A 24747-nucleotide genomic window follows, 5' to 3' on the forward strand; every position below is an offset into this window, starting at 1 on the left:
TGCTTTAAAAAAAAAACCTGATTTAACAATTAAAATTGTGAAGTTTGTGCTGTATTTATACTGTTTCTGAATTGTGCCTTGTTCTCCAAGTGGGTACCAATTAGATATGTTGAGACTACAACTCCCAAAATTCCTAGCAAGCACAGAAACTGATTCTTTTCGGTGTAGAAGAATGATGCTTTGGGTAAATCTATGCTGTTGTGGCTCCGGGCTTGGATTCAGCTCCTGTGATTGATATGAGTTCAAGTGAAGAGGTTATGTCAGAACAATATGAACCAGCCTGGCTTACTGATTGGACTGATAACCAGGATGAGGAGATGGACGTGACAAAGGACGACAGACCTGATGTATTAGAATTGTCAGGACCTTTGACCTCCTCTGGTTCCTTATCTGATCAACAGCCGGGAATGGCTGACAGGGAAGTTTTGAGAGAGTCTTCTAGTGGAGATGAGAACTTGGAAAATTTGTGGTTAAATGTAAAAAATAGAAGACGGTTGAAAAGGCAAAATCAGCTGGAGCAAATGAGAAGGGCAAGTCAGTAAATTAGCACGTTGCCTTAATGAGTATAAAAGGACACAGCTGGGCTGGTGCATTTCGCCAGGAACAAAATGACTATTTGAGTGAGGACGTTACAGCAAAGAGCTCTGAGGTTGAGGATTTATTGCCAGGACTGGTTTGCCGGACAGAGTAAAGATTTATGCTGTGGTTTCTGCCAGCCGTTATCTTGTAAGACTTCTTTCCGTTTGATTTAATTGTGAAATGGCTGCTTTCTGTTTTGTTCGTTTGAATTTCGAAGGGGAGTCATAACACTATGCTACAACCGAATTGGAATGTTACCTATTGCTCTGGTCACAACACTACAAATATCATATTGCAAAGCTGAAATAATACAGGAAAAGGCAAGCAATATTATCAAAGGGCTAGAGCAGGGGTCCCCAACCACCGGGCCGCGGACCGGTACCGGTCCATGGAACATTTCCTACCGGGCCGCCGGTTTGCTGGGCGCCACCATCTTGTTTGATGAGAAAGTGCTTCCGGGTGAGCTTTTCCGGTTGGAAAGGGGCGTTTGGGTCCTGAAGGAATCCTCGTGCCTTAGTTTCATCGAAGTGGGGGGGCTTCGAACGAAATGAAGGCATGAGAATTCTTTCAGCACCCAAGGCAAGGCGAGCCGAGCGACCGTCCTGAAGCCGTCCCGAAGTGAAGCCCATCGACAAAGGTACAAAGGAGGAGTTGAAGGTGGCGGGGAGAAGCAGGGGACGGCTGGCTGGCCGGTCGCTCAGCTTGCCTTGCCTTGTCATGCATGCTGATGCCGGTACCGGGCCGCAGATCATTTTGTGATGCCGGTACCGGGCCGTGGCACAAAAAAGGTTGGGGGCCACTGGGCTAGAGCACAGAGTGGTGAAACTAAAATTATGGCCTTGTAAAAACTCTTCCAAACAATTTGAGGCATCATAGAACTTCTTCTGTTGACAGTCGTTAAGATCTCCCCATTTTGTCTTGGGAAACTCTCCTCCATTCAGGAAATAAAAAACACTGCCTCAAATATTTATGAGTTGATGAGTATTTATGACTCATTCAATTATACAGTAGGATTTTAAATTTTTTTGTAGTTATATAAATTATTTGTACATGTTCCCAAATACTTTCAGAATTTATGCTGCTGTTGACATTTCAGGCTTAAGGATGTAAAATGATTGACTTCTTATTTTTTCTCCTTTCACAATTAAATGTACGGCCGGCTTGTTAGAACAATTCATTTCTTGGCACTTGTATATCAAAGCTGTGATAACACATTTCAATGAATGTTACTGGTAGTATCATCACCTTTTGAATGATACCCATCTTATCTAGTGTCCTTATCAGATGTAAAGTGGGTCTACTGGGTTGGGGCTTATAGATGTGCATGCTTAAACTGTCTTCTGTTTGAGTTCTAGGTAAATTTGCCCACGGCTAATCTGGTCATAAGAGACCATTGCTGTATCCTGCTATTTCAACTGTTGAAACAATAAATCAGTTATTGAATCTTGATACTTTTTAGAGTTTTCCACTACACAATCCTGCCCCTGAATGGGATTAGTGGTTCTTTTCCCCAGAGATAGACATTGTGAACTATGTGGCCCCTTTCGTATTAAATATACATTGCTGGAAAAATGCCCTATCATAGTAAGGCACTGAGCTCCTCAGCTTTCTTACCCATTTTCCTCATCTGTTATTTATTTCAGCAGAAAACTTTTCTTGAGTACCAGCCCAATAACTTGCTTCGAAGGCAGTCCATGGTTGACTGAAATAGTGATGATTACCATGGTCAGATAAATTTCAAATGCATGTCACTGCCTTTCCACAGAGTTTTATAATGCAGAAATTCATTCATAGTAGTATGCAGAGCAGCATTGTAGACCTGCCTTTTTGCATGATGGATAGAATATATGTTCTAATAATTGTTTCATAGGCCGATCACATCACAAAAAAAGCTAGAGTACAGTCAAAGAGGTCAGCAATTCACCTTCCTTGATTCGTGAAGGAGTGCTGTGCAGAATCATTGATATTTATGCTGCTTGACCTTCTAGTCCACATCCTCATCTTTTAAACAGCTAATGAGCACTGGGCTCACGGTTGCTTCTGTTTTCATGTCCCCCTCTTTTAAGCAGGCAATTGCAATAGAGTTTGTTGGGGTTACTGGTTCCTTAACTCCATCCTTTAAGCAGCAATGTGTATCAAGGCTTGTTGCAGCTTCAACATCCATGCTGCCATCCTGCTCATCTGCTATAGAGATTTCTGGGGATTCTAGTTCCATGCCTTCATCCTTTAGGCAGCCAATTATCACAGAGTGTGCTGGAGCTTCTTGATCCATGTCCTCATCCTTCACTGGCACTGAATGTTCTGGAGTTTCAAGCCTCACCTTTGGGTCTTCAAGCACTTCTTTCACTTGCACAGCAACAAAGGCTAGGAAACACAGAAAAGGCCACTGTTCAATTACAGAATAAAAATCTAAAAGGTCTTACACGTGAGCAAAATGCTAGTGATAACCTATATTCCTAAAAAGAATAGTCACTGTTCACATATGGATAAGGAAAATTAAAAACCAAACAAAAATATTTCTAGATTCACATTTTATTGTTTATCAATTTATCCAGAGAAACAAAATTATAGATCGTGCCATGAGTAACTCCCCACAAGATTTCAATATTTTCTTCAAAAAGTTTTAGCAAACTGCTGCTTTTAAAATAATACTGTCTATTTTCAAAGTCTACATTGAAAGTTTTATTTTTTTTTTGCAATTGTATTTTTGCAACAGTGCAGGTTTCAAAATTTTCCACATATAAGGAAATCAAGGTAAATCTTTAAAGTGAAGGCATTTTGGAGTTATTACTGACAGTCATAAAAGAAGTCACTATCGACTGCTCTTCATTTTATGATCTCTTTTGTGGTAGTTATTAAGTGAATGCTGTAGTCATTAAGCTAACATTGCAATTGTTAAGGAAGCCCATTCTTTGCTATGGGGCATTTTTTTTGCAGTAAACTGGAAGTAAACAGCAATTTCTGGCAAAAGTATTGTAAATCATGGTCATGTGACCACAGGGTCCTGCAAATGGCCATAAATGTGGGTTGGTTGCTGATCACCCAAAATGCAGTCACATGATCAATGGGCAGGGTGGATATCATAACTTTGAATCTAGGTTGTAAATCCCATTTTCAGGGCCTGTAGTAATTTTGAAGTTACCAAGTGATCGATCATAAATTGAGAACTATCTATATTATGGTAGCTCTTACAAGTTACATTGCAAACCTGTCCATGAAAATCTTCCCAAAATGCAGTTAAGCAGGTTAAAATGTGCATGTTAGCAAATTTCTTAAGACTACGCTCTTCCTGCTCATGTTTACAAATTGGAGAAATGAAGCACTATATCCTTTTCCTTACTTTCAGGCAGTACTTTTGAAGAAATCTTGGATTTAGCTTGTCTTGCCTCCATTTTTGAAACAGTTGGTGTTCCCTCCTTTGATTTTGAAGTAGGCAGCTTTTTGGTAACTTTTTTTTCTTCCTTTGTTTTCGGAGTGATCACTTTCTTAGCTGCCTCCTTGATGGAGCGGGCTTTAGCAGTCATCTTTTTTCCTTAGCAAATGGAATAAAAACAGTCATATATCTACCTCACAACTCTGCCAAAGGCCTCATAGCAGCTCACTTGTATCCGGGCTGTACAATTATATACAGGGTGAAGATACTTATATCCATTTTTTTTCTTTTGAGAAAAAGTTTTATTGATTTTAACAACAAATAAAAACACATAAAATATAAAACATAAAAACATCATCCTCCTTCATGAATTTACAGACAGTGTATTGGTTGGTTTACCACTTTTTTGTGTGCATCCATTTCATGGTCTCCATTGTAGTTATATTACGTAATAGCTCATATTATCAATCAATAATTATATAGCCTGATATCATTATTAAACAATCATTTGACTATAATTTTATTAATTCATACTTTGACAAGATAACTATAATTTACTTAATTTATTTTATAACAAATCATAAAGTCATACCAAGTCTATCTTAATAAAGTTTTATAAAGATAGTATCAAAGAAAAAATATATACTTCTGAATATATACTTCTTTTTTTCTTTTTTTTTCATCAATTTTTTTCTGTAAAACATCTGCACATAAAACATGGATGTTTTTCATGGCTAACTAATGTACAATTTTGGGGAAAAATATTAAGCAAACAATGTGAAGTGATCCCAAAAATGCAGCTGAAATGATACATATGAGATCCTGGCTGATTACCTCAATAAGGATTAATAATCTAAACTCAGCTATGAGACCAATGAAGCAGGTGTATTAAGGCAATCATACATCCAAACTGATCTCATTGATACAAATCTTATTAAAGGTCATTTTAAAATTATAATTACTAGAAACTGACACATACTGTATATTTAATATACCTGCCTGGGTAACTCAACAGAAGCATCAATATTATCAACTGCCTTGGAGATGTCTCTTAACATTTGGGTACAAGGTCCTTCCAACTTGTTTGTTTGTTCATAAATTTCTATGCATCCATTTCCCCTACAACAAGGTGACTCTGGGTAGCTTAGTTAAAACGCTTCTTCAGTGGGAGCAACCTGAGGCTTTAAGCATGTAAAACTAGTGCACATTATAATAGTAAAACAGTAATTATCATTTACACCTATAAGGATCCGGACTTAATCTGTGGCAGCTACAGCTATAAGAAATAAGGTTCTTTCTTCTAGATATCATTCCCGGCCGACACTTTGTATGCTGATGGGGAGGGATAGAGACAAATTAACTAGTTAGCCATGACATAGGATACACATGCCACAAGGTGCAAGCAAAGACCATCAGAAAATTAAGCATGAAAGAGTCATAGTAAAGCATTCTGTGAATGTTATCAGACTGCAGAGAAAAGCTTGATAATTTTATGCTCATTGATATGTGGTTGTTAAGCAATTAGCATGCTCTTGCAGAACAAAAATGCTTTCAATCTTGAATGCATATTTCCCACCTAACCAAGCTATACATAGTATCAATTTAGCAACAAAGTTTTAGCAGACCTCAATTAATATATAATTTGATATTGTCTATCAAATAGCAAAGCTGGTATAACAACTGTAGCGGAAGGGATAAATTATTATATGACAGGCAATTTGTGACTTAAACATTTCTCAGTCTAATTACAAAAAGAATCCTGATGAATAGCATAAGAAAATGCTTCACACTAAGTCTGACATTAAGTTCAGAATCAGTAGTGGGACCAATGCATAGCATTTTGGATGGTACTTAATTTTTTTCAGCATCTCTCTCCATTGTTCATGGTAAGTTAGGAATTGTGGTTTAGCAATATCTGCATGAGAACAGGTATGGTTCAGGTACCCTGAGTTCTTTTCCAGAATTTCTTACAGAAAATTTCCTATCAGTTGGATATATCAAAGTTTCAACATGAAGTCTTTGCCTGCAAAACATGTACATCTCTCACTGCCTCCCTACGAATGGGGAAAATGTAAAACCCCTTTACACACATAGTCCTTCCAATTTGGAATTTGATTCAGAAAATCATTAAGAAGGTTTGCAAAAACATATAAAGACTGTGCCTCATGGCTGAGTTCAAGTGATATTCATCAATCCTTCAACCCCTCCATTTACAATCCTTAACCTGCGACAGAAATAATAGCAACAAGTGGGAATGTCCATACTTGTGATTTACTGGGTAAGTTAAATATAGGGACTGGTAGCTTTTAACTATAACAGGTATAGACTGGGGATGAGATAAAGGCAACATCATGAGGACATGGCAGAAAAAAGGCATGTTTTGGCTTAGTTAGGTTATTAGCCTGGATAAAATAAACCTTTGATCTAATAGACTTTGGTTTATCTTACTTTAGATTTGATAGACAAATCTGGATCCATAGTGTGGATTCAAACAGCAGACTAGGCACTAGATGGCACAACTGCCTGGTGCCCAGTTCACTGCTCATGTCTACCACCAATTCCTCTGAGTCCTGGACTGGGTGAGTCCATATAACTAGGGGAACTTTCTGGTACTGGTACCCCCCAGATTTTGTTCCTTAATCCCCATGTGGCCTTTTAGCTTTAGTTTTTTAAGTGCTTTGACTTGAATTGCTTGCAGTTGTTGAATTTGCCATCAATTTCAGCATAGTACTTATGTAGCTTGCACTGCCTATTGCTCCATAGCAGTTCAAATTCCTTTTCTTCTCACGTTTGATTATTTCTGGGCTTGAAAACCCTTCTTGCCTTTTAATAGACACTGGACTTTAATGCATGCCCCTTTTCCTCTTTAGTTTACAAGGCTTCACCATAATTGCAAGGCATTGCATCCCAGATCCTGCTAAATACCTCCTGACTGACTGATGTTGCAATGAATATCACACAGAGAGAAACTGACCCAGGGAAACATTCCATCTTATTTATCTTGAGGTAGATTCTTGTTTTTCCTTTCAGTCCCTGCTCTATTCAGCAGAACAAATTAACCAATTTTGCCTTGTTATTAAGATGAAACAGAGATACTTGGTGAACGTGCTTCTTACTTTTCTTTCCATATGGTTTTCTCTTTTTTTTTGAAACCTCCTTGGCAAATGCAGGCGATTCAGGTTCTATTATCAAGAGAAGAAGAAATCCAGAATGATATGTTGCACAGGATGCAAGATGCAAGAAGCAGCAACTAAATATAAAGACATAGCTACCACTTGTATCACTAGGATCAGGCCCCAACTTAATGGGTTTGGAACTTGTTGTGTAAGAACTTAATAGCTTGTGGGAGAAGAATAGGAACAGGCTTCTGTATTATTTTGTGCCATAGCCCAGAGTTGCTTCCCTTGTGTATTTTCATTCTGAAATCTGGTATACTAAATTTGATTTTAATATCTCTCTCTCTCCGTCTCCCCCTCCCTCTCTCTTCCCCCTCCTTCCTCTCTGTTAAAAATTAGTTTAAAAGGCAAAAGGAGGGCAGTGGTGGGATTCAATTTTTTTTTACTACTGGTTCTGTGAGCATGGCTTGGCTTGGCTTGGCAGGTGTGGTTTGGTGGGTGTGGCTTGGTGGGCATGGCAGAGGAAGGATACTGTAAAAACTCCATTCCCTCCCACTCCAGGGGGAAGGCTACTGCAAAATCCCATTCCCTCCCCACCCCATTAACCTGCTTTCCAGCTCCATTCTCCTATGCAGGGCAACAAAAGAAGACCCAGCCAATCAGCTGTGACTTGGGAGGCAGAGAATAGATGGGGCGGGGCCAGTCAAAGGTGGTATTTGCTGGTTCTCCAAACTACACAAAAGTTCCTCTACGGGTTCTCCAGAAGTGGTCAGAACCTGCTGAATACCACCTCTGGCTCTCATGGTGCAACCAGCCCCATGGCTGCATATTCCTCTGGGTCCCCCATGCAAGGCTGTAGAGCCATGTTTTAAGTCCTTTTTGGAAGGCTGGGAGAGTGGGGGCCTGCCTTACCTCCAGAGGTAGCATATTCCTCAGGGTGATATTCTGCCAGTTGGAATTCTTTAACTGACAGGATCTATAACATATCTTTCCTCTCTGACTGGGTAGAATGGGCTGATGTAATGGAATGAAAACAATTCCATAGGTAGCCTGGCTCCATGTCATGTACACATCATGTAGGGCTTTATAGGTCACAACCACTCACTTGAATTGGACCCAGAAACAAATTGGCACCCAATAGTTTGCGGAGCAAAGGTGTTTTTCTTCTTTGAATAGCTAAAATTTTTCATGTGGCTGTATTCTGCACCAGTTGAAGCTTCTAGATATTTTTCAACGGTAACTCTCTGTAGAGTGCATTGCTATAGTCCAGACAGGAGATGACCAGGTCATGAGTGACTGAATAGAGAGTCTCCCCATCCAGGAAAGGGTGCAAGTGTTGCATAACATGAAATTCAGCAAAGGCCCTCTGTGCCATAGGTGCCTCTTGCTCTTTGAATGAGCCATGAGTCAAGAAGAGCCCCCAGGTTACTCACCTGGTCTGTCTGGGGTAGTATAACCCCATTCAAGATCAAAGATTATAAACTCCTGGATACAGAGGGGCCCTCCCACAGCTACTCTGTCACACTAGGATTCAGCTGAAGTCTACTGTTGCACCCAGGATGGAGATGTATAACTGGATATCATCGGTATAATAGTGATACCTCATCCTGTGGCAATGGATGATCTCACCAAGCGGTTTCATGCAGATGTTAAAAAAGAGCAAAGACAGCACTGAACTCTGTAGCACTCCACAGAGCAGAGGCCATGAGTGGACAGTTCTTCCTCTCTCTATTAACACTGACTGGGACTGGCTTTGGTGGAAGGAGGTAAACCAGCACAAAAATGTACCACCCACCCCAATTCTCTATGTTATCCCAAAACATGGTCAATGGTATCAAAAGCTGCCAAGAGGTCAAGAAGAACAAGGATGAATGCACCGCCTCCACCCCACTCCTGCCAGAGATCATTCATGAGTGGAACTGAATGCTGTTATGGCCCTGTATGATCCACAATGAAACCTGATTGAAAAGGGTCCAATTAATCTATTAATTTATTCTATGATTCTCTGGAGTTGCAATGCCATGTTTTCTGAGCCACCTTCCCTAAAAGGGGAGATGGGAGACTGAGGAAAGTTATCCAAAACGATAGAGTTCAATGATGGCGTCTTGAGTAGGGGCATATTAGTACTTCTTTAAAAGGAACCTGAAACAAACACATACACCCGAACAAGGATGAATTCACCATTGCTTCGACCCAGGGGTGGGATTCTACCAGTTCGCACCTGTTCACTAGAACCGGTTGTTAACATTCTAAGCAGTTTGGAGAACCGGTTGTTAGAAGAAATTACTGGCCTAATCCTGTAAGGAAGGCAGGAAGGAAACATTTTGGTGTTGCTTACAGAAACGTCTCTGGAGTTTTTTTTCCCCTCCTTTGCTGGTATTTTGCTTGTGTGGAGTGACCATTCAAAGTTACAGTGGCACTGAAAAAAGTGACTTATGACCATTTTTCACACTTACGACTGTTGCAGCATCCCCACAGTCATGAGAGGCTAGGCGAGGAGATGCGCCCCTCGATGTGAGTGATATTGAGTTGGCCACGCCCAGCCAATAACATGACCACCAAGCCATGTCCACCAACAGCCACGCCCACAGAACCAGTTGTTAAAAAATTTGAATCCCACCCCCGCTTGGACCCATCCACATCTCACCCACACACCCACAGGCAGCCTTAACTAGCCAAGAGGGGCCTGAATCTAATGCACAGGTGGTGGCATTTACATTTTGTAGGGAGCCTATCTACTTTCTCAGGTCCAACAAAATCAAGCCATTCCCAGATAACTGGGTAAGTCCACTCCTCTGGCATTTCTACAGAACTTGCGCTATGCTTGCTATCCAACTGGGAACAGATCTGACCAATTTTGTCCTCCAAATGCATGGGAAATTCCTCCACACTGCCCTGTAGATGGGCCTCTGGACTTCCCTTCCTGAGGAGAGTCCAGGTGACCCTAAACAGGACCACTGGGCAGTATTCTGTGGATGTAATAAGATTTCTTCTGAAGTATTTATAGAGAATAGTAAACAGTCTAAGGAAAAAGTCAGCAGTTTCCATTAAATTACCATTTGAGCATCAGGATGCAAAAGCACATATTGCTCTCAACCTCTCTTGTAGTACAACCAGAGTCCATTGTATTTTTCTACAAACACTGCTTAAATTTAAAAATTATGCACAAAATTATTCCACTTTCTGGAATGTGGAGAATGCCAAATTCTTTATCAGATACTTGCATCTAACTTATTTTAGACTGGAAAGTTAATAACTGATGAAAATTGATGTCCAGGTACCAACTTGTAAGGAATCAAAGAGATATAAGATTCAACAGGATAAATCCCTGCTGATTTTACAGGACAGCACCGCTTTGAACTGTTACCCAGAAGCCCCAAAACCATGAGACTCTACCACTCTACTTGTAGGACATGACACCATCCTACTTGAATGCACAGCGGTAACTAATGACATACAAAAATTAAAGAAAAAAAATAGTATTGTAGAGCCCAGAATTCCAATATTCTATTAATATTGTCCATCACAGTAAAAGTAGTTTTCGCCTCCTTGGAGTTGATTTCTTGGTCTGGTCTACCTAGTTGAACGGACACAAATGACTGAAGGTGAAACAGGCACCCTCCCCTTAGCAGGTTGTCTGGACAGCCTCCTGGCCCTACTAAATGTAGCTCCACTGGGGAGAGAACACACTGCCATTTTTATTATGTTTGGGAAATGACATTGGATCCAAAGCCCTGGCATACATGGCGAAATAGGGATGGTGCAGCAGAGTTTATGGATTAAAATGTTAAGGATCCACCCCACCCCAAGGGAAGCTCCTATTAAAATGATTGCCAACATCAGCTCCTCTTAAACTACCTCTTTGGCCCTCACTATGGATCAAAGTTTTTACAAAGAGTAAGAATATGGTTTGGGTTGGGCTGAAGCTTTTCTCTCCTGTCCAGTAGTGCAACTATTTATTTTTCTCACCTGTAGTCACTGGTGGCTGCAGCTGGTAACCTATCAATTCACACCAACCCACAGGATAAATATCTGGCGATTCACAGTCTACCCACTGGTCATATTCACTGTCCCAGCCATCAAAGTGAATTCTGAGGAGACGATGGACTATCCTTTTTACTGTTGCCACACAGATAAGTCTTGGCTCCATCAGGTCTACTGCTTCTATTTTAGCACCCACTTTGAACCCATGATTTGGGCAATCCTAAAAAGAAAAAAGCAAATACATAATACATGTTATACTTTATTTAAATCTGGCAATCTGAATCCTTGTGAAAATGTTTCTATATTAAATTTTATTGTGAGAATTTTTCAAGAGATTTGGAAAGTATAAAATGGTTTAGGCACAAAATAGTCAATGAATCAAAGGAAGAATTAAAATGCAAATATAGGCACGCACTAATTCCAGAGCTCAAGTTTAAACAGAAAACATTTTGATCATGAAGTAGTTGTATCTATCTAGATCCTATAGAGCAGGGGTGTCACTTGCGTCATCACGGCATTGTCATGTGATATATCGTGACATTTTCCCCCTTCACTAAACTGGGCATGGGCATGGCCAGCACATGACACATCTGGCCCACGGGCCACGAGTTTGACAGCCCTGCTATAGACGCTCATTCGTGACAGAATATGAATTATATTTTGTATTTAATTGATTACTATTGATTTCACTTTTCTTCACAAGGACTAGTACTGTGAATTAAAATGGAATCCAGCATGAAAAAAAGAAAGAAGTGGGATGAGGGGATGGGATGTTACACAAATTTTTCTATTAAATATTATCTGCTATTTATCAGGATAGAGACTGATTTGTTTTTATCACCTTTCCTCTGAACACGGTACTCACCACATTGAAAAGACGTGCAGGTGCTGATTTTGACTTAGTCTTGTCTAGATAGCTTGCCCAACTGAAGATTTTAGCATCATATCCTAAAACATGAAATTGGGAGTTTTCTGACATGAGAAAGAAGATGGAACAACTAATACCACCAAAAACAAAATAAGATGGACATTATAAGAAGACATAGTGGCAACCTTCAAGATTAATGCTTCATCCTCATACACAATCTGTTGGAATATCCAACACACAATCTGTTGGAATATAGAGTAAACTGTTTTTGTAAAATACATATTTGTTGTGGCTCCGGGCTTGGATTCAGCTCCTGTGATTGATATGAGTTCAAGTGAAGAGGTCATCGCAGACAAATATGAGCCGGCCTGGCTTACTGATTGGACTGATAACCAGGATGAGGAGATGGACGTGACAAAGGACGACAGACCTGATGTATTAGAATTGTCAGGACCTTTGACCTCCTCTGATTCCTTATCTGATCAACAGCCGGGAATGGCTGACAGGGAAGTTTTGAGAGAGTCTTCTAGTGGAGATGAGAACTTGGAAAATTTGTGGTTAAATGTAAAAAATAGAAGACGGTTGAAAAGGCAAAATCAGCTGGAGCGAATGAGAAGAGCAAGTCAGTAAATTAGCATGTTGCCTCAATGAGTATAAAAGGACACAGCTGGGCTGGTACATTTTGCCAGGAACAAAATAACTATTTGAGTGAAGACGTTACAGCAAGAAGCTCTGAGGCTGGAGATTTATTGCCAGGACTGGTTTGCCCGACAGAGTAAAGATTTATGCTGTGGTTTCTGCCAGCCGTTATCTTGTAAGACTTCTTTCCATTTGATTTAATTGTGAAACGGCTGCTTTCTGTTTTGTTCGTTTGAATTTCGAAGGGGAGTCATAACACATATTAGCAATAATAATTGTGGAATTTATTATATGGAACCCTAAGATCGAGAACTTTGATATTTTTAGCTCTAGATGGGGTGGAACTGCCCAGATGGATCAGTCCACAACTTGAGGGTTCTTCTGGACTCACAAATCCTGTTAAAAGAGCAGGTGCAGTCACACCTAGGACTTGTAACTATACAACTTCAGATTGTGCACCAGTTGCGGCATCACCTGGATCAGGAATCCCTGCACTCAGTTATTCATCTCATGTTTGCAATGCTCACTACATGGGGTTACCCTTGAACAGCATTCGGAAGCTGCAGCTGGTGCAGAATGTGGTAGTATGGGCAATTTTGGGGGTCCCAAGAGTGGCCCATTTAATATCCTTGTCCGCAAGCTACACTGACTGCTGGTTTGTTTCTGGGTGCAATTCAAGATGTTGGTAATCACTTTTAAAGCCCTTTGTAGCATGGGTTGAAGCTATTTGCTGGGATGTGTCATCCCAATGGGTTTGCCCCACCCCACCTGTGCCAGCAGAGGAGGCATGCTGTGGGTCCCATTGGACTGGGTATTCTGGTGGATGGTGTCTAGGAGGAGAGCCTTCTATGCCATTGTGCCTGCCCTTTGGAATATCTTGCTCCTTGGGATGAGATTGGTTCTAATCCTCCTGACTTTCCGCAAGAGCTTAAAGATCTGGCTGTGCCAGTTGGCTTAGGGCAGGGGTCTGCAACCTGCAGCTCTGGAGCCACATGCGGCTCTTTCAGCCCTCTGCTGCGACTCCCCTGTTGGCTGATCCCACCACTGGCTGGTCCCTCCCTTTCCCTTCTCATCCTCGCCTGGCCTGTCAAGGTAAAGGTGATGGTGGGGGATGGAGACTCACTCCATATTCCAGAGCAGGAGGTGACTGGATGGGAGGGAGTGATGTTGAGATGGCCACGCCCACCCAGTTACACTAGTTGTTAAATTATTGGCTCCCAGTGTTTTCTTTTCTGTGGGAAACGTGTCCAAATGGTTCTTTGAGTGTTTAAGGTTGCAGACCCCTGGCTTAGGGATCCAATAGGGGGATGTGGACAGATTAATAATGGATCGCACCTACCCCCTGCCCACTCATTCTACTCCCTCATTCCCCATCCTTTAGGTAGGGTTCAGTATTTAACTTTTTATTGTGTATAAATTTTGTATTATTTTCTCTTTTTAATATTGGAAAGTTCCCAGAGTTACCTTGTGCTAAGATGGATAGTCAATAAATTTAATAAAGTTTAAAGAAATAAATTATTTTATTTATAAATAATTTCATAAAATATTCTAATATGTGAAATTTTCCATTTAAAATATTATAATTTTAAATAATAAATAATAATTTAAAAGAGCAAAGAGAAATATTACTATGAACATAAGTATTTATATAACCATCTCCAATAAAAAAGTGGTGAAAAGAAAAAAAAGAAAATTTCTTCTTCAGAACAACCAGAGGACAGACAGGAAGAGGATTCTGACCAAACCTGACCTTCCAAGAGGGAAGGACAGGAGCAGCTCATCATATTCTGTTTTTAATGCAAAAAGGAGAAAACCCCAAATAAAATGTGAAACAGCCTTGTCTAATCTTCTGCTATTCAAATAAGTTGGGACTCTAATTCTGCCATGAAAAACACTAGGTTAAGACAGGCTGGTCCAATGTGACAAGGATTTTTCCTGGTGGTTCGTTTCAAAAAAATTTTATCATCGGTTTGGTTGGTGTGGCTTGGTGGGTGTGCTTTGCACGTGCACACACACTTTGCATGTGCATATGTGCCAAATGTGCATTTTGCGCATGCATGGAGGCTTTCCAACTCACCTCCTGCAATCCTGCCCTCTCCCTGGTGCTTCAGCAGCTGCCGTGCAGCAATCTGCTTGCCACGCAAAGCAGCTGCGCTTCAAAAGCAGGACATAAAGGTTAGTATGGGAGCCCGGGTGGGCAGGTGGGCCCAACTGCAGAGTGTTGGAGTGAACAGGTTTGGTCTCTGCTGCTCACTGCCGCTACCGGCTCGGCAGAACTGGGCCAAACCAGTAGAATATCACCACTGGGTCCCGTTCCCCCCTCAAACTATCTTGTAAAAAGGAACTGTGCTGATTTTGCCATAGAAGCAAACTAAGAAAAAGCGAACCTTTTGGTGGAGTCAGCTCTATATTGTTGTTCTTACAGAAGCCAGCAGGGAAAATGGAATGTAGGGACCCATGATAGCAGAACCATTCAGACTCACTTTCAGAAGCGGTGCCATCAATGCCAAGCATAAGATAACCATCTAAAAGGACCTAAAGACATTAGATAAAGACATACTTTATGGTAGCAATTCCCAACCTCACCAAAGTCAAATGAAATCTGAAGCAGACATATAATTGGAAAGGCCAAAGCTAGATAGCTTACCATGTGATCCCATTTATTTTATAGAAATGGATTCTTCACTTTTCTTCCCCTCTCCCTCTCCCTCTCCCTCTCTCTGACACACACACACACACACACACACACACACACACAAAATCCTGGACTTCTAAATACCTATTAAAATGTGTCTAAAATTCACTGCAAAAACAAGACAAGTTAGTTCTCATGGGGTGAGTTCAACAATCTCAGCACCCCTTTTTACATCCCCCAAAGTCTCCTGTCTCAGTTTTGCTTGATTTACTAACTGCAGTTACATTTTAGTTACTTACACATGTCAAGGGGCAAAGTCTGGTGCACCCTAAAGTTTAAATAACCAGAGTTATATTGCATTTGTTCTACTGAATTATAAATTGGAAGTCTAATAATGCAACCAGAAAGAAGGCTCAAGAGCTATCAATAAAAAGCCATAGTGGAGTTAATCCATTTTTTATTCATTCAAGTATATTTTTTTCCAGAAATGAAAAAAGCAGAAAAAGCTATATGACAACATAGGAGGAAGGTCAGTCTTTCTTTCTCTCCCAGGTAAAATATAAGGATAACCTATATCTCAATAATGCTGATTAGCTAGTAAAAGCTTTATCAGCAAGCACGTAATTCCCAATTCCATCAGGACCAAGGATAGCAAGAGGAATATTTGTATTACAACAGTCACTTTTGCTTCTTCACAATACCTTACAGATGGTAGCCACACAAATGTTGCCAGGATTCAGAGGATCAATAGCTTCCAATTTCATGCCTTCCTCAAACCAGCCGCCTGCTGGATAGACAGCAAGTACCTATAATAGATGATAGAAGAAAGTGATAAATGGAAATCAAAGATGTGAATGTCTATAGGAAGATGCTGAGATTAGTGGACTCATCAACAACTCAGTCCAATGGGGCAAAGCCTTACGTTTTAATTGCTTTTCAAATAAAGCTTACTGATTATCTTTGATCAAGCTGCTCCCTTATCATTCTGACTTCTTAGATATTAGATGAGAGTGATCACTTTAATATCACAATACAGTGCAAGAGCCTACAGAATAAACATGCAAAAGCTTGAATAATTTCAGCTGGAAATATATATAAAAACACACATCTAGTTCACATTTTCTATCACTCGTCATGTTTCTATTTGGATCTGAAGTTGGCACATAAAAAGAAGGGCTCTTACTGAGGATGATTAGGAAGGAATATTGTCTCAGTTCCTGAGATGTTAAATTCTAACCACATTTTCTTCTGTTATCCCAAGCCATGTTGGGTTACTCTGGCTGTGGCTAATGAGAATTTCAACAGTATATCAAGATGGGTTATTCATACCCTAAATAGTATGCTAGGAACTGCAAAAGTGGGATAGAATTATATAAAGTTATTTTAAAAATGGGTGGGGATGAAAATGAAATCTCAGTGAATTATCATTTTTTACAATTAATGTAAAGATTTAATACACAATATGATCTCATCTCCTTATACTCCCTTTTTATGACCCTGTAATCCTTTAATTCGGGGTAGAGTCAGGGTGACTGGATGGAGTTAAGTGTTTACTTAAGGCCCTTTGTGACGCCACATGGAGTTTGCAGCAGATTATTTTTTCTTGGCCCCCTAGGAGAGAAATATCTGCCGCTACCTAGGATTGAACTCTCAACCTTCCAAGTGGGAGGTGAGTGTCTTCATCACTAGAGCACCACACCACTCGATGAGCACATCTACTTATATCTCAATTATTTCCCAAATTTAAATCTCTCTCTCCCCCCCTCCCCCTCCCTCCCTCCCTCCCTCTCTCTCTCCTCAGATATGGGAGAAGTTGGAAAGAAGCATGATGGTATGAATATTTGATAATGATGGGAAAATAATCAGCTGTGCAGAAGGGTGTTGAGGGTTGCACTTGATCTGGGAGGCCACCCTCAGGCCTGGAGAAGCAGAGGAAGGCTGGCTTAGTCTTAGAATGATTCTTTTTTTAATCATTAGAAGCCAGTTCTGTCTCTCTCTGGAAAAAGTTTATTCTGTTTAGTCTTCCCTTTAGCTCCCAGAGATTAATTTCTTTACCCCTACATCAGCCAAATTCTTACACTGTGTTTCTTAGACATTACCAAATCCACCTCCCTGTACTGCATAAGAAAGATTTCAATAGTTTCACAGAATATATCCAAATTACATTTTTAAAATTCTTTTTAGCCAACTCTTCAAGACAGCACTATGAACCAGACTCTTTCCTACCTTTTTGAAGAGATATGGAACAGCATCGCAGTATATCTTCCGGAAGGTAGGATGGTTTGCCATATCATTATTATTTTCTTCCATTAGGAAAGACATATAAAGACAACAGTGAGAATTGAGGGGGAGGGAATTTCTAGCTATTCATAATCTTTAAAAGGGAAAAATAGTACAGTACAATCAGACATTAGCAATCTTACATTATTTCTAATTTCAAAATAATGCAATAAATGTGTGTGTGTGTATATAATATATTAATTTATTAAATTAAAAATAATACAATAATTTATTAAATTAATATATTAATTTATAGTAAATTTATTTTTAAAAATAAATTTACACACACACACACACACACACACACACACACACACACACACACACACTTACATATATATGTACTTTGGTTGTCTGTCTGTCTGTCTATCTGAAAAGGTTGGAAACTATTGTTTTAGGACAAAATCCAGTGAGCCAAAGTAGGTAAGAATTGTCTGGTTTGCTCACAAGTACTAAGAAAGGATTGCCACTGCTATCTAATGGGTAAATATAAACTTCTGGCTTTAATCCCTGAAAATCCTGACTGATTGCTGTTTGCATCCAATATGAAAACTCACCTGTCTTTTTTATGCTATGGCCAACCCTTCTGGACCAGCCTATTGGATGGATTAGAGGACTCCACATATGGCACCAGAAATCATCATCGCTGTCTCCATCCTCATAGAGAAGCCTCAGCCGGCCACCAATTACAGTATCCACAATGGCCATTCGTGTTTGGGAAATGCAGGCCTTGTTCACTACTTCTACCCTCATGCCTTGGCGGAAAGGATACTTCATGCTCTCAGTCATCTGAGTAAACCAGAAAGTGGACATGGAGGTGGATGATCTATTATTTTCTTTGGGAAACCCCACAACTCCAGAACCAAAACCAGGGTTTTAAAAAATTAATTTCCATTAAAGGACTTAAAACCTCACCACTCTGCAAAATGGAAACACTGGCACATTACTGTATCCCAAAACCAAGATCTAACCTAGTCATTTACAAAAAGTACATATTGTGAAGTTATGCCACCATCTTCTATTTCTTCAGAGTAAACACATAGGGAAGTGATCTGGAATAGAACCACTGGATGCGGAAAGTAGAAAACTTAATTTTTTTCCCTTAGGCTTATGGGTTAGCCATTCGTTTTCAGCTGCAATTATTTTAAAAAACAGCAGAAGAAAAGAAATGTTATTAAATAATGGGAGTAAAAGTGGAATTAAAGTTTCCCCTTCATGTATACAATAGTCAGGATTCAGGATTAGATCACAGTGTAATCTGAAAAAGTAAATACGGTTGGGTAGCAGTACTATTCATATTTTATGGATTGAGTTATTTAGTAATAATCTGCAAATCAGGAAGTGCTGCAATAACTATCATGAGCTCCCTAAACAGTTTGTTGCCAGCTGGTTTCACTATTTCTGCACTGAATTGAGATTATGGGATAATAATGACATACTTGCAACTTCGTTTAAATTCTTCATAGGCGGGGCAGAATTTACTGTTTTCCCCCCAGCATTAAGACCAATTCTGCTTTATTTTACTCTAGAATTTCTCAACTACTAATAGGGCTATGAAAGTATAGTTATCTTAATATATAAGAGAAATAACATAAAGAAAAATTGTTGTCCTCCTATCTCTTCTCAATGAATAATAACATTATTTAATATCAGTAGAGAACACAAACTGATTTAATTGATAGCTATACTATACTGAAATAAAACTTTTTGAGCAGTAAGTCCTTAAAATGATCATATCTTATTTTCAACTGAGAAACTTAAACACAAAAATTCTTCCTTAAATTCAGCATTTCATTACTTCATATTGATTACAAAGAAATGACTTTTTTGGAGGGGTAAAATATACTTTCACAAGGATCACCAGCAGGGGAAAATTTCTTGTTCCTGCAGCAAATGCAGCAAGGTAGCAAAACGACAGATAGAGGTTTTGTTATAGTGACCATATGCCCTTTATTATAAAGGATAATCCTTTATTTCAGAAATCTGGTCTTTAGGTTTATTTTTCAAAAACTCACTTTTATCCTTTATTTTGATCATTAACGTTCACTGTACAAATAGTACAACTTAATGCACAATCTTTCACACTGATGTGAAAAATATGGAAACTGAATTGTCTTTTAAAAATAAATTTACGTATACTGTTTGATTTAATATATGTTTTATTAGAATAAGTGCCCTTTTTTGAAGGCTGGGGTTTGAGCAAATGCTGCTGATTGTTGAGGCTTGCTACCCTGCAAGGCAGGATGCAAAGTGGCCAAAAATGGCAGCGGGGGGGAAATATAGGCAGATGGGGGAAGTTGCAGCACTCCTGTGTTCATAAGGGCCGGCAGTTTGATGGAATGCAGTGGGCTGGATTCACAAGAGGAAGGGGTGCATTCCAGAGGAGTAAAAGACAACTCAGTTCAAATATCTTGTGTGAGTGAAAAAGAGTGAAGACAGCCCCTTTCTAATGGTTCCCACCGTATCCGTTTCATGTAAGTAGTAGTCTGCTTCAGTTTGGCAAGATTCTGTCTACAGATGTAGAACAATAAAGAAATCTGTTTGGAAGAGATTTCTTGATTTTTTGAGTTTGACAGGTGGGTTGCCAAGCCTTCAAATTTTGGTCACATGACTGTATTGCACTAGCAATAGTATATACTGTATTGCACTGCTATAACTTGGCCCCAGCCTCCCTCACCAAAAAGAAAAAAGTTCATTTTTTTCACCATTGTCATAATTTCAACAGCTGAATGAATGAATAGTCATAAATCAAGGATTTTCTGTATTCAGAGTGCATGAACTTCAGAGACTAAAGACATGTTTTAACTACTAGATGCATAAGATATTCATAAAAATTTTAATTATGATATGCTACACTTAAACAATATTAAAATACATACTACATTAGACTGGTCTTCTTTCACCACTATGTTGGTTTTATAAATCTTCTCTCCAAGTATTCTATGAAGCATTAGCTCTGGGAATTAAGTTACTTGCCACTTATACCTTATTTGAATGAACTACTGGAAAACTAGATTAGTTGAATAATTTTGTAGTTGTCCTTACCTTTAAATGGAAATCAACTGGGATTGTCCGAGCCCCCACCAATTTTTTCATAAGGTACCCTCTCCAGTTTGTAAACTTTGAATGGATAGCTGTATAGAAAGATTTAAGAAAGTCAGTGCAATATGCCTTTTGTATCTGTGGAAGTACATAGAACTGAATCAAGCTCCTTCTTAGTTAGATTCTTTTTGGTTATATTTGCCCTGTTGAACATTTTTCTGGAATCAGTACAGAAAGCGATGAACAGAGGGTCTAAAAATAATGATTAAGCATCAACACCTTGCTGTACTCAATTTTCCAAGAATGGTATTATCTCTCTAAACAGATAATTGTTTCAATCTTAATATATACTGTATTGCAAAGTATTATATACTGTCACTTTTCCCCATTGTGCTAGTTAAGTGGAAAAACAGATCAAGCAAGAAGGTGCTTCAAATTTTTTATATTTATTTGGTAGAATTTTCACAAAGCATAGGAGGGATTAAAGTATCAAGAGAAATGTTAGCAGTATTACTGCATTGTTTGATGATCAAAACACCATATAAATCAATCTTCTTAAAACCACTGCTTTCCACATGTGCTGAATTACAACTCCTGTAATATCCAGACAAAATTAAGTTGTTGTTCAACATATTCAGAAAGCACCTTCAAATGACTCTAAAAATGAAAATGGAACAGTATTGTAAAAATATAAATTGTTAGTTAAAACAAATAGCTATAAAAGAAGTATTGGAAAAGGTTTGGATGAGATAATGGTATTGAACAGATTTCAGTAAGTGTACAGGCCAAGAAAATTTCCATGCTATCTACACAACCTCCATATCCATTTTTTTGTCTTTCCCTTAAATTCTCCAGAGAACATGCAACTTAAATATTCTACGTTGATGCTTTCAATTTGCCTAATTTGTTCCACAGTAGTATAAATCGCTAGCATAAATACATATAAAGTAACTTTCTTAGATAAGAGAAGAAAAGGAAATTGTCATTTGTAAAGTTCTACAGCTGACCAAGAATTAAGATACTTACTTTGGGGTGGCACCAGAATTTTGCTGTTAATGGCACACCAACCAACCGGATGCACTTCCATAGTACCTAAGTTGACCCAGAAGTCATGACTAGAATCATTTTCAAAGCCTTCATAACGCAGCAGTGCCTTGTAACCTGCCAAAATTGAAGTTTTGAAAACAGGAACAGAACAATCCTCACCCTCAAAAATACAGATTATTGTCTTTGGAGATTCCAGGGTGTATCTGGAATTCTCAGGAATTACTAGCAACAAAATATTGATATAGGCTTTCATGGCTAGTATCTGTTGGATATTGTTGGGTTTTGGGGTTTAGTGACCATGGTCTAGAGTAGTGGTGTCAAACTCAAGGACCACAGGCCAGATTCAGTCTGCAATCTGGCCTGCATGGCCATCCTGGAAAATGTAAGGGGCCGGCCTGCATCTCTTTGGCCCAGCCCATGCCATCTCAGCATGCATGCGTGCCTACAGGCCCAGTTTTCTTTTCTTTTTTAAAATAAATTTTATTAAGTTTTCAAATTTTAAAAAACATAAAATAAAACTTTATACATTGTTATCAACATCAGGACATCTTTTGTATCTCCTCACATTTTTCAGTATATGTATTTACTTATTCCTTTACCATTACATCTTACTCTTGCTATAAATCAATATCTTTTATCCTTACACATCAATCTTCTCTATGGTATATTTACATATTCCCTAATTCTTTTCCTAATTGCCATTTTATTTTATTTTTCTAAACCACTCATACCAGGCATACCAGGCCCTATAGTAAATTAAATCTTCTCTGTCATTTATTTTCATCATTAGCCTGTCCATCTCTATACAATCTTTTTTTTTTTTATAACCATGCCTTTTTCTTTCCAGAGTTGTGCGTACGAAATCCTTGCAGCTGTTAACAGGCCCAGTTTTCTGTCGCCATGTGCAGGGCAACTAAAGTAGTCTGTGAGACTAATGTAAAAAAAATAGTTCAGACCTTCAAACCCTGCGAGATATTTTTTTTTTCATGGGAAGTTGAAAGGTCTGAATTTTTTTTTAACCCTAATCTCACAGACTACTTTAGTTGCCCTGCATGTGGCAGTGGCGAACGGAACTGGAAAGAGGTTAGTGAGGGGATGTGGCTGCCCTGGGGAAGGGGGAGAAGGGATGGCATTGGCGGCCTGGCTGAAGGGCGCTCAGGTAAGCCAGGGCAGGGTGGGTGGGACAGCTCCACATCTGCTGCCTTGCTTCGTCCTCCACCCCGCCCACCTCCCTTTGTTCTTAGTTCTTAGCCACTTCTTCTCCTTGCTTGCCACAGTAACAGAGCAGAAGGCTGAGCAACACACTGGTGCGGTGGCCACAAAGTGAGGCCGTGGAGGACAAAGCAAGGTGGGGAGTGCGAATGTGCCCCCCATGCCCTGCACCGGCTTACCTGAGTGCCCCGTTGGCCCAGACACTCAAGCACCACAACTGCCACCAAAGTAAACCAGAAAGAGAGAAAGAGAGCTCTCCAATCTATACACATTGTCCTATCAATGTAGCTATCATTAAATCTTAAACAATGATAATTTACCAGTTGTTCCTCCATTCATTCAGGTTGTATGCACCATTAGAGCACAGAGCTCCCACCAGTTATGGAAACAATTAAATATCCAATGAACTTTATCTTTTGAAATAGTTTGATGAACAACTTTTATAGTTTTCCTGTATCTAATCACCAGTGCTAACTGTCAACTCATAAAACAGTTTGTATACACATTTTATAATTGTCAACAGAAAGAAGTGGGGGGAGTTTCAAAGAGCAGGCAGCAGTATGGAATCAAAAGTACATTCCATTCATATTTTCTTCAGAGACTGATTAGATGGCTGAAGCTTCTGTCCCTCAAAAATTTAATTGGAAGCATGATTGATGACTCTTGGCTATGGACATGTTTTGTTGGATGATACACCCAGAAGGATGGGGGGGGGGAAGCAGGATCAAGGGTGACAGTGAATTACGTATCTCAGAGTTGGCTATGCCCAGGCTAATGTTGGAATGTTAATTTCTAATAAATCCTTTTTAGTTTTGGGAGTGTGGCTCGAGGCTCATGATTTAATTGAGTAACTGCTGGAATCCTGACACTAACTTCACTATTCAATCTGAAATTCTAATAGGTATAGATTATGAGATGTCAGTTCAGTACTGTTTTTCAGTTCTTAGTTAACTATCTTCTGCTAACAGCCTGATCTTGGAAACATGGGAAAGTTCATCAAAACTTTTTTGGCTGAAGCTTTACAAGGAATGGAATAAGGCAGATTCATAATACATACTACATAGCAGAGAATGTACAAAAGTTCTGGCTGAGGGGTTGTCACAAAATTATGTGAATTGTTTCTTTTTCAAGATTAATTGGGAATTTCTTAGAAGTCCTGAATTTTTTAAATTTGGGATAGGGATATGAAGGCAGAGGTTAAACTAATGCTTAGACCAGATCTAGTATCACTGGATAAAAATTGTAGATGTTCAGGTTGCTGACTCCCATTTTAAAACCAAGACAATATACAGATTTTACAACAATATTAAAAAAAATGGTAAAGCCTCCTTCAAATTGAACGACTCCACTAACAAATCAACCCACCAACCAACCCCCCTGCCATGGAAAAGTCATTGATGGAAGACTAAGCTTCCGATGGCAGCATCCCAGTTTCTAGTTATGCCTACATTTTCATTTAGCAGGTTATCATTCCAAGAAAAAGAGGAAAAGATTCTTTGGAAAGTGTCTATTTTTAAACCAAACTGTGAGAATGAATGGATGAAAAAGTGTGTTTATAGTAGAAGTATAAGTGGATTATTTATTTATTTATAACATTTATATAACTGCCCATCTTATAATCAACTGTGGAATATTGACTTGTCTAACCTGATGATCTGGTAGATATCATTAATGTGTTGGTTAGATAGTGTCACAAAAAACACACTAACAGATTTCCGGTTTGAGCTTCTTCGGCGACAGACTGAAATCTGCGATTGTGCGCAGTTTTGATCTGTGCTCACCACTGGAGCACCTCGAGCTGGATGGTTTCAGGGCTAAGCCACCCCGTAGAGGTGGTGAAGAGGGGGGAGACTCCCAGCTGGGGTGGAGAGATGCGACTCTCCTCGACCCTGCTGGCAGTCTTACTCCCTTTCCCGAAGGCAGTTGCAGCGGTGGTCAGAAATGGCCACCTCAAAGAAGAACTCAACTGGAA

At 39.4% G+C, this 24747-nt stretch overlaps 1 protein-coding gene and 1 long non-coding RNA gene across 3 annotated transcripts in view; both read right to left on the reverse strand.

Moving 5' to 3' along the window:
• Positions 1 to 9: 9 nt before the first annotated feature.
• Positions 10 to 928, reverse strand: LOC148125631 (uncharacterized). Its single transcript, XR_015743872.1, has 2 exons — positions 819 to 928; positions 10 to 195 (listed from the first exon to the last, which is right to left on the reverse strand). It is a non-coding gene; the product is annotated as an uncharacterized LOC148125631 (long non-coding RNA).
• A 617-nt stretch (positions 929 to 1545) lies between these two features.
• Positions 1546 to 24747, reverse strand: part of L3MBTL2 (L3MBTL histone methyl-lysine binding protein 2) — a 47433-nt gene continuing 24231 nt past the window's right edge. Inside the window, exons 7-17 of one of the 2 annotated variants that reach the window (XM_026696894.2) lie at positions 21543 to 21677; positions 20520 to 20608; positions 18032 to 18263; positions 17421 to 17497; positions 15896 to 16000; positions 14947 to 15094; positions 11918 to 12000; positions 11038 to 11272; positions 7069 to 7134; positions 3920 to 4111; positions 1546 to 2943 (exon numbers count right to left, since the gene is read on the reverse strand). In XM_026696894.2, the coding sequence (XP_026552679.1) occupies positions 2564 to 2943; positions 3920 to 4111; positions 7069 to 7134; positions 11038 to 11272; positions 11918 to 12000; positions 14947 to 15094; positions 15896 to 16000; positions 17421 to 17497; positions 18032 to 18263; positions 20520 to 20608; positions 21543 to 21677 (1742 nt within the window). In that variant the 3' untranslated portion in view covers positions 1546 to 2563. Of the gene's footprint in view, positions 2944 to 3919; positions 4112 to 7068; positions 7135 to 11037; positions 11273 to 11917; positions 12025 to 14946; positions 15095 to 15895; positions 16001 to 17420; positions 17498 to 18031; positions 18264 to 20519; positions 20609 to 21542; positions 21678 to 24747 lie in introns of both variants that reach the window. The other variant, XM_087934753.1, reaches the window with a different exon arrangement.

Source organism: Pseudonaja textilis, chromosome 5 (assembly GCF_049901715.1).
Source record: "Pseudonaja textilis isolate UNSWEBS1 chromosome 5, rPseTex1.2, whole genome shotgun sequence".
NCBI lineage: Eukaryota > Metazoa > Chordata > Lepidosauria > Squamata > Elapidae > Pseudonaja > Pseudonaja textilis.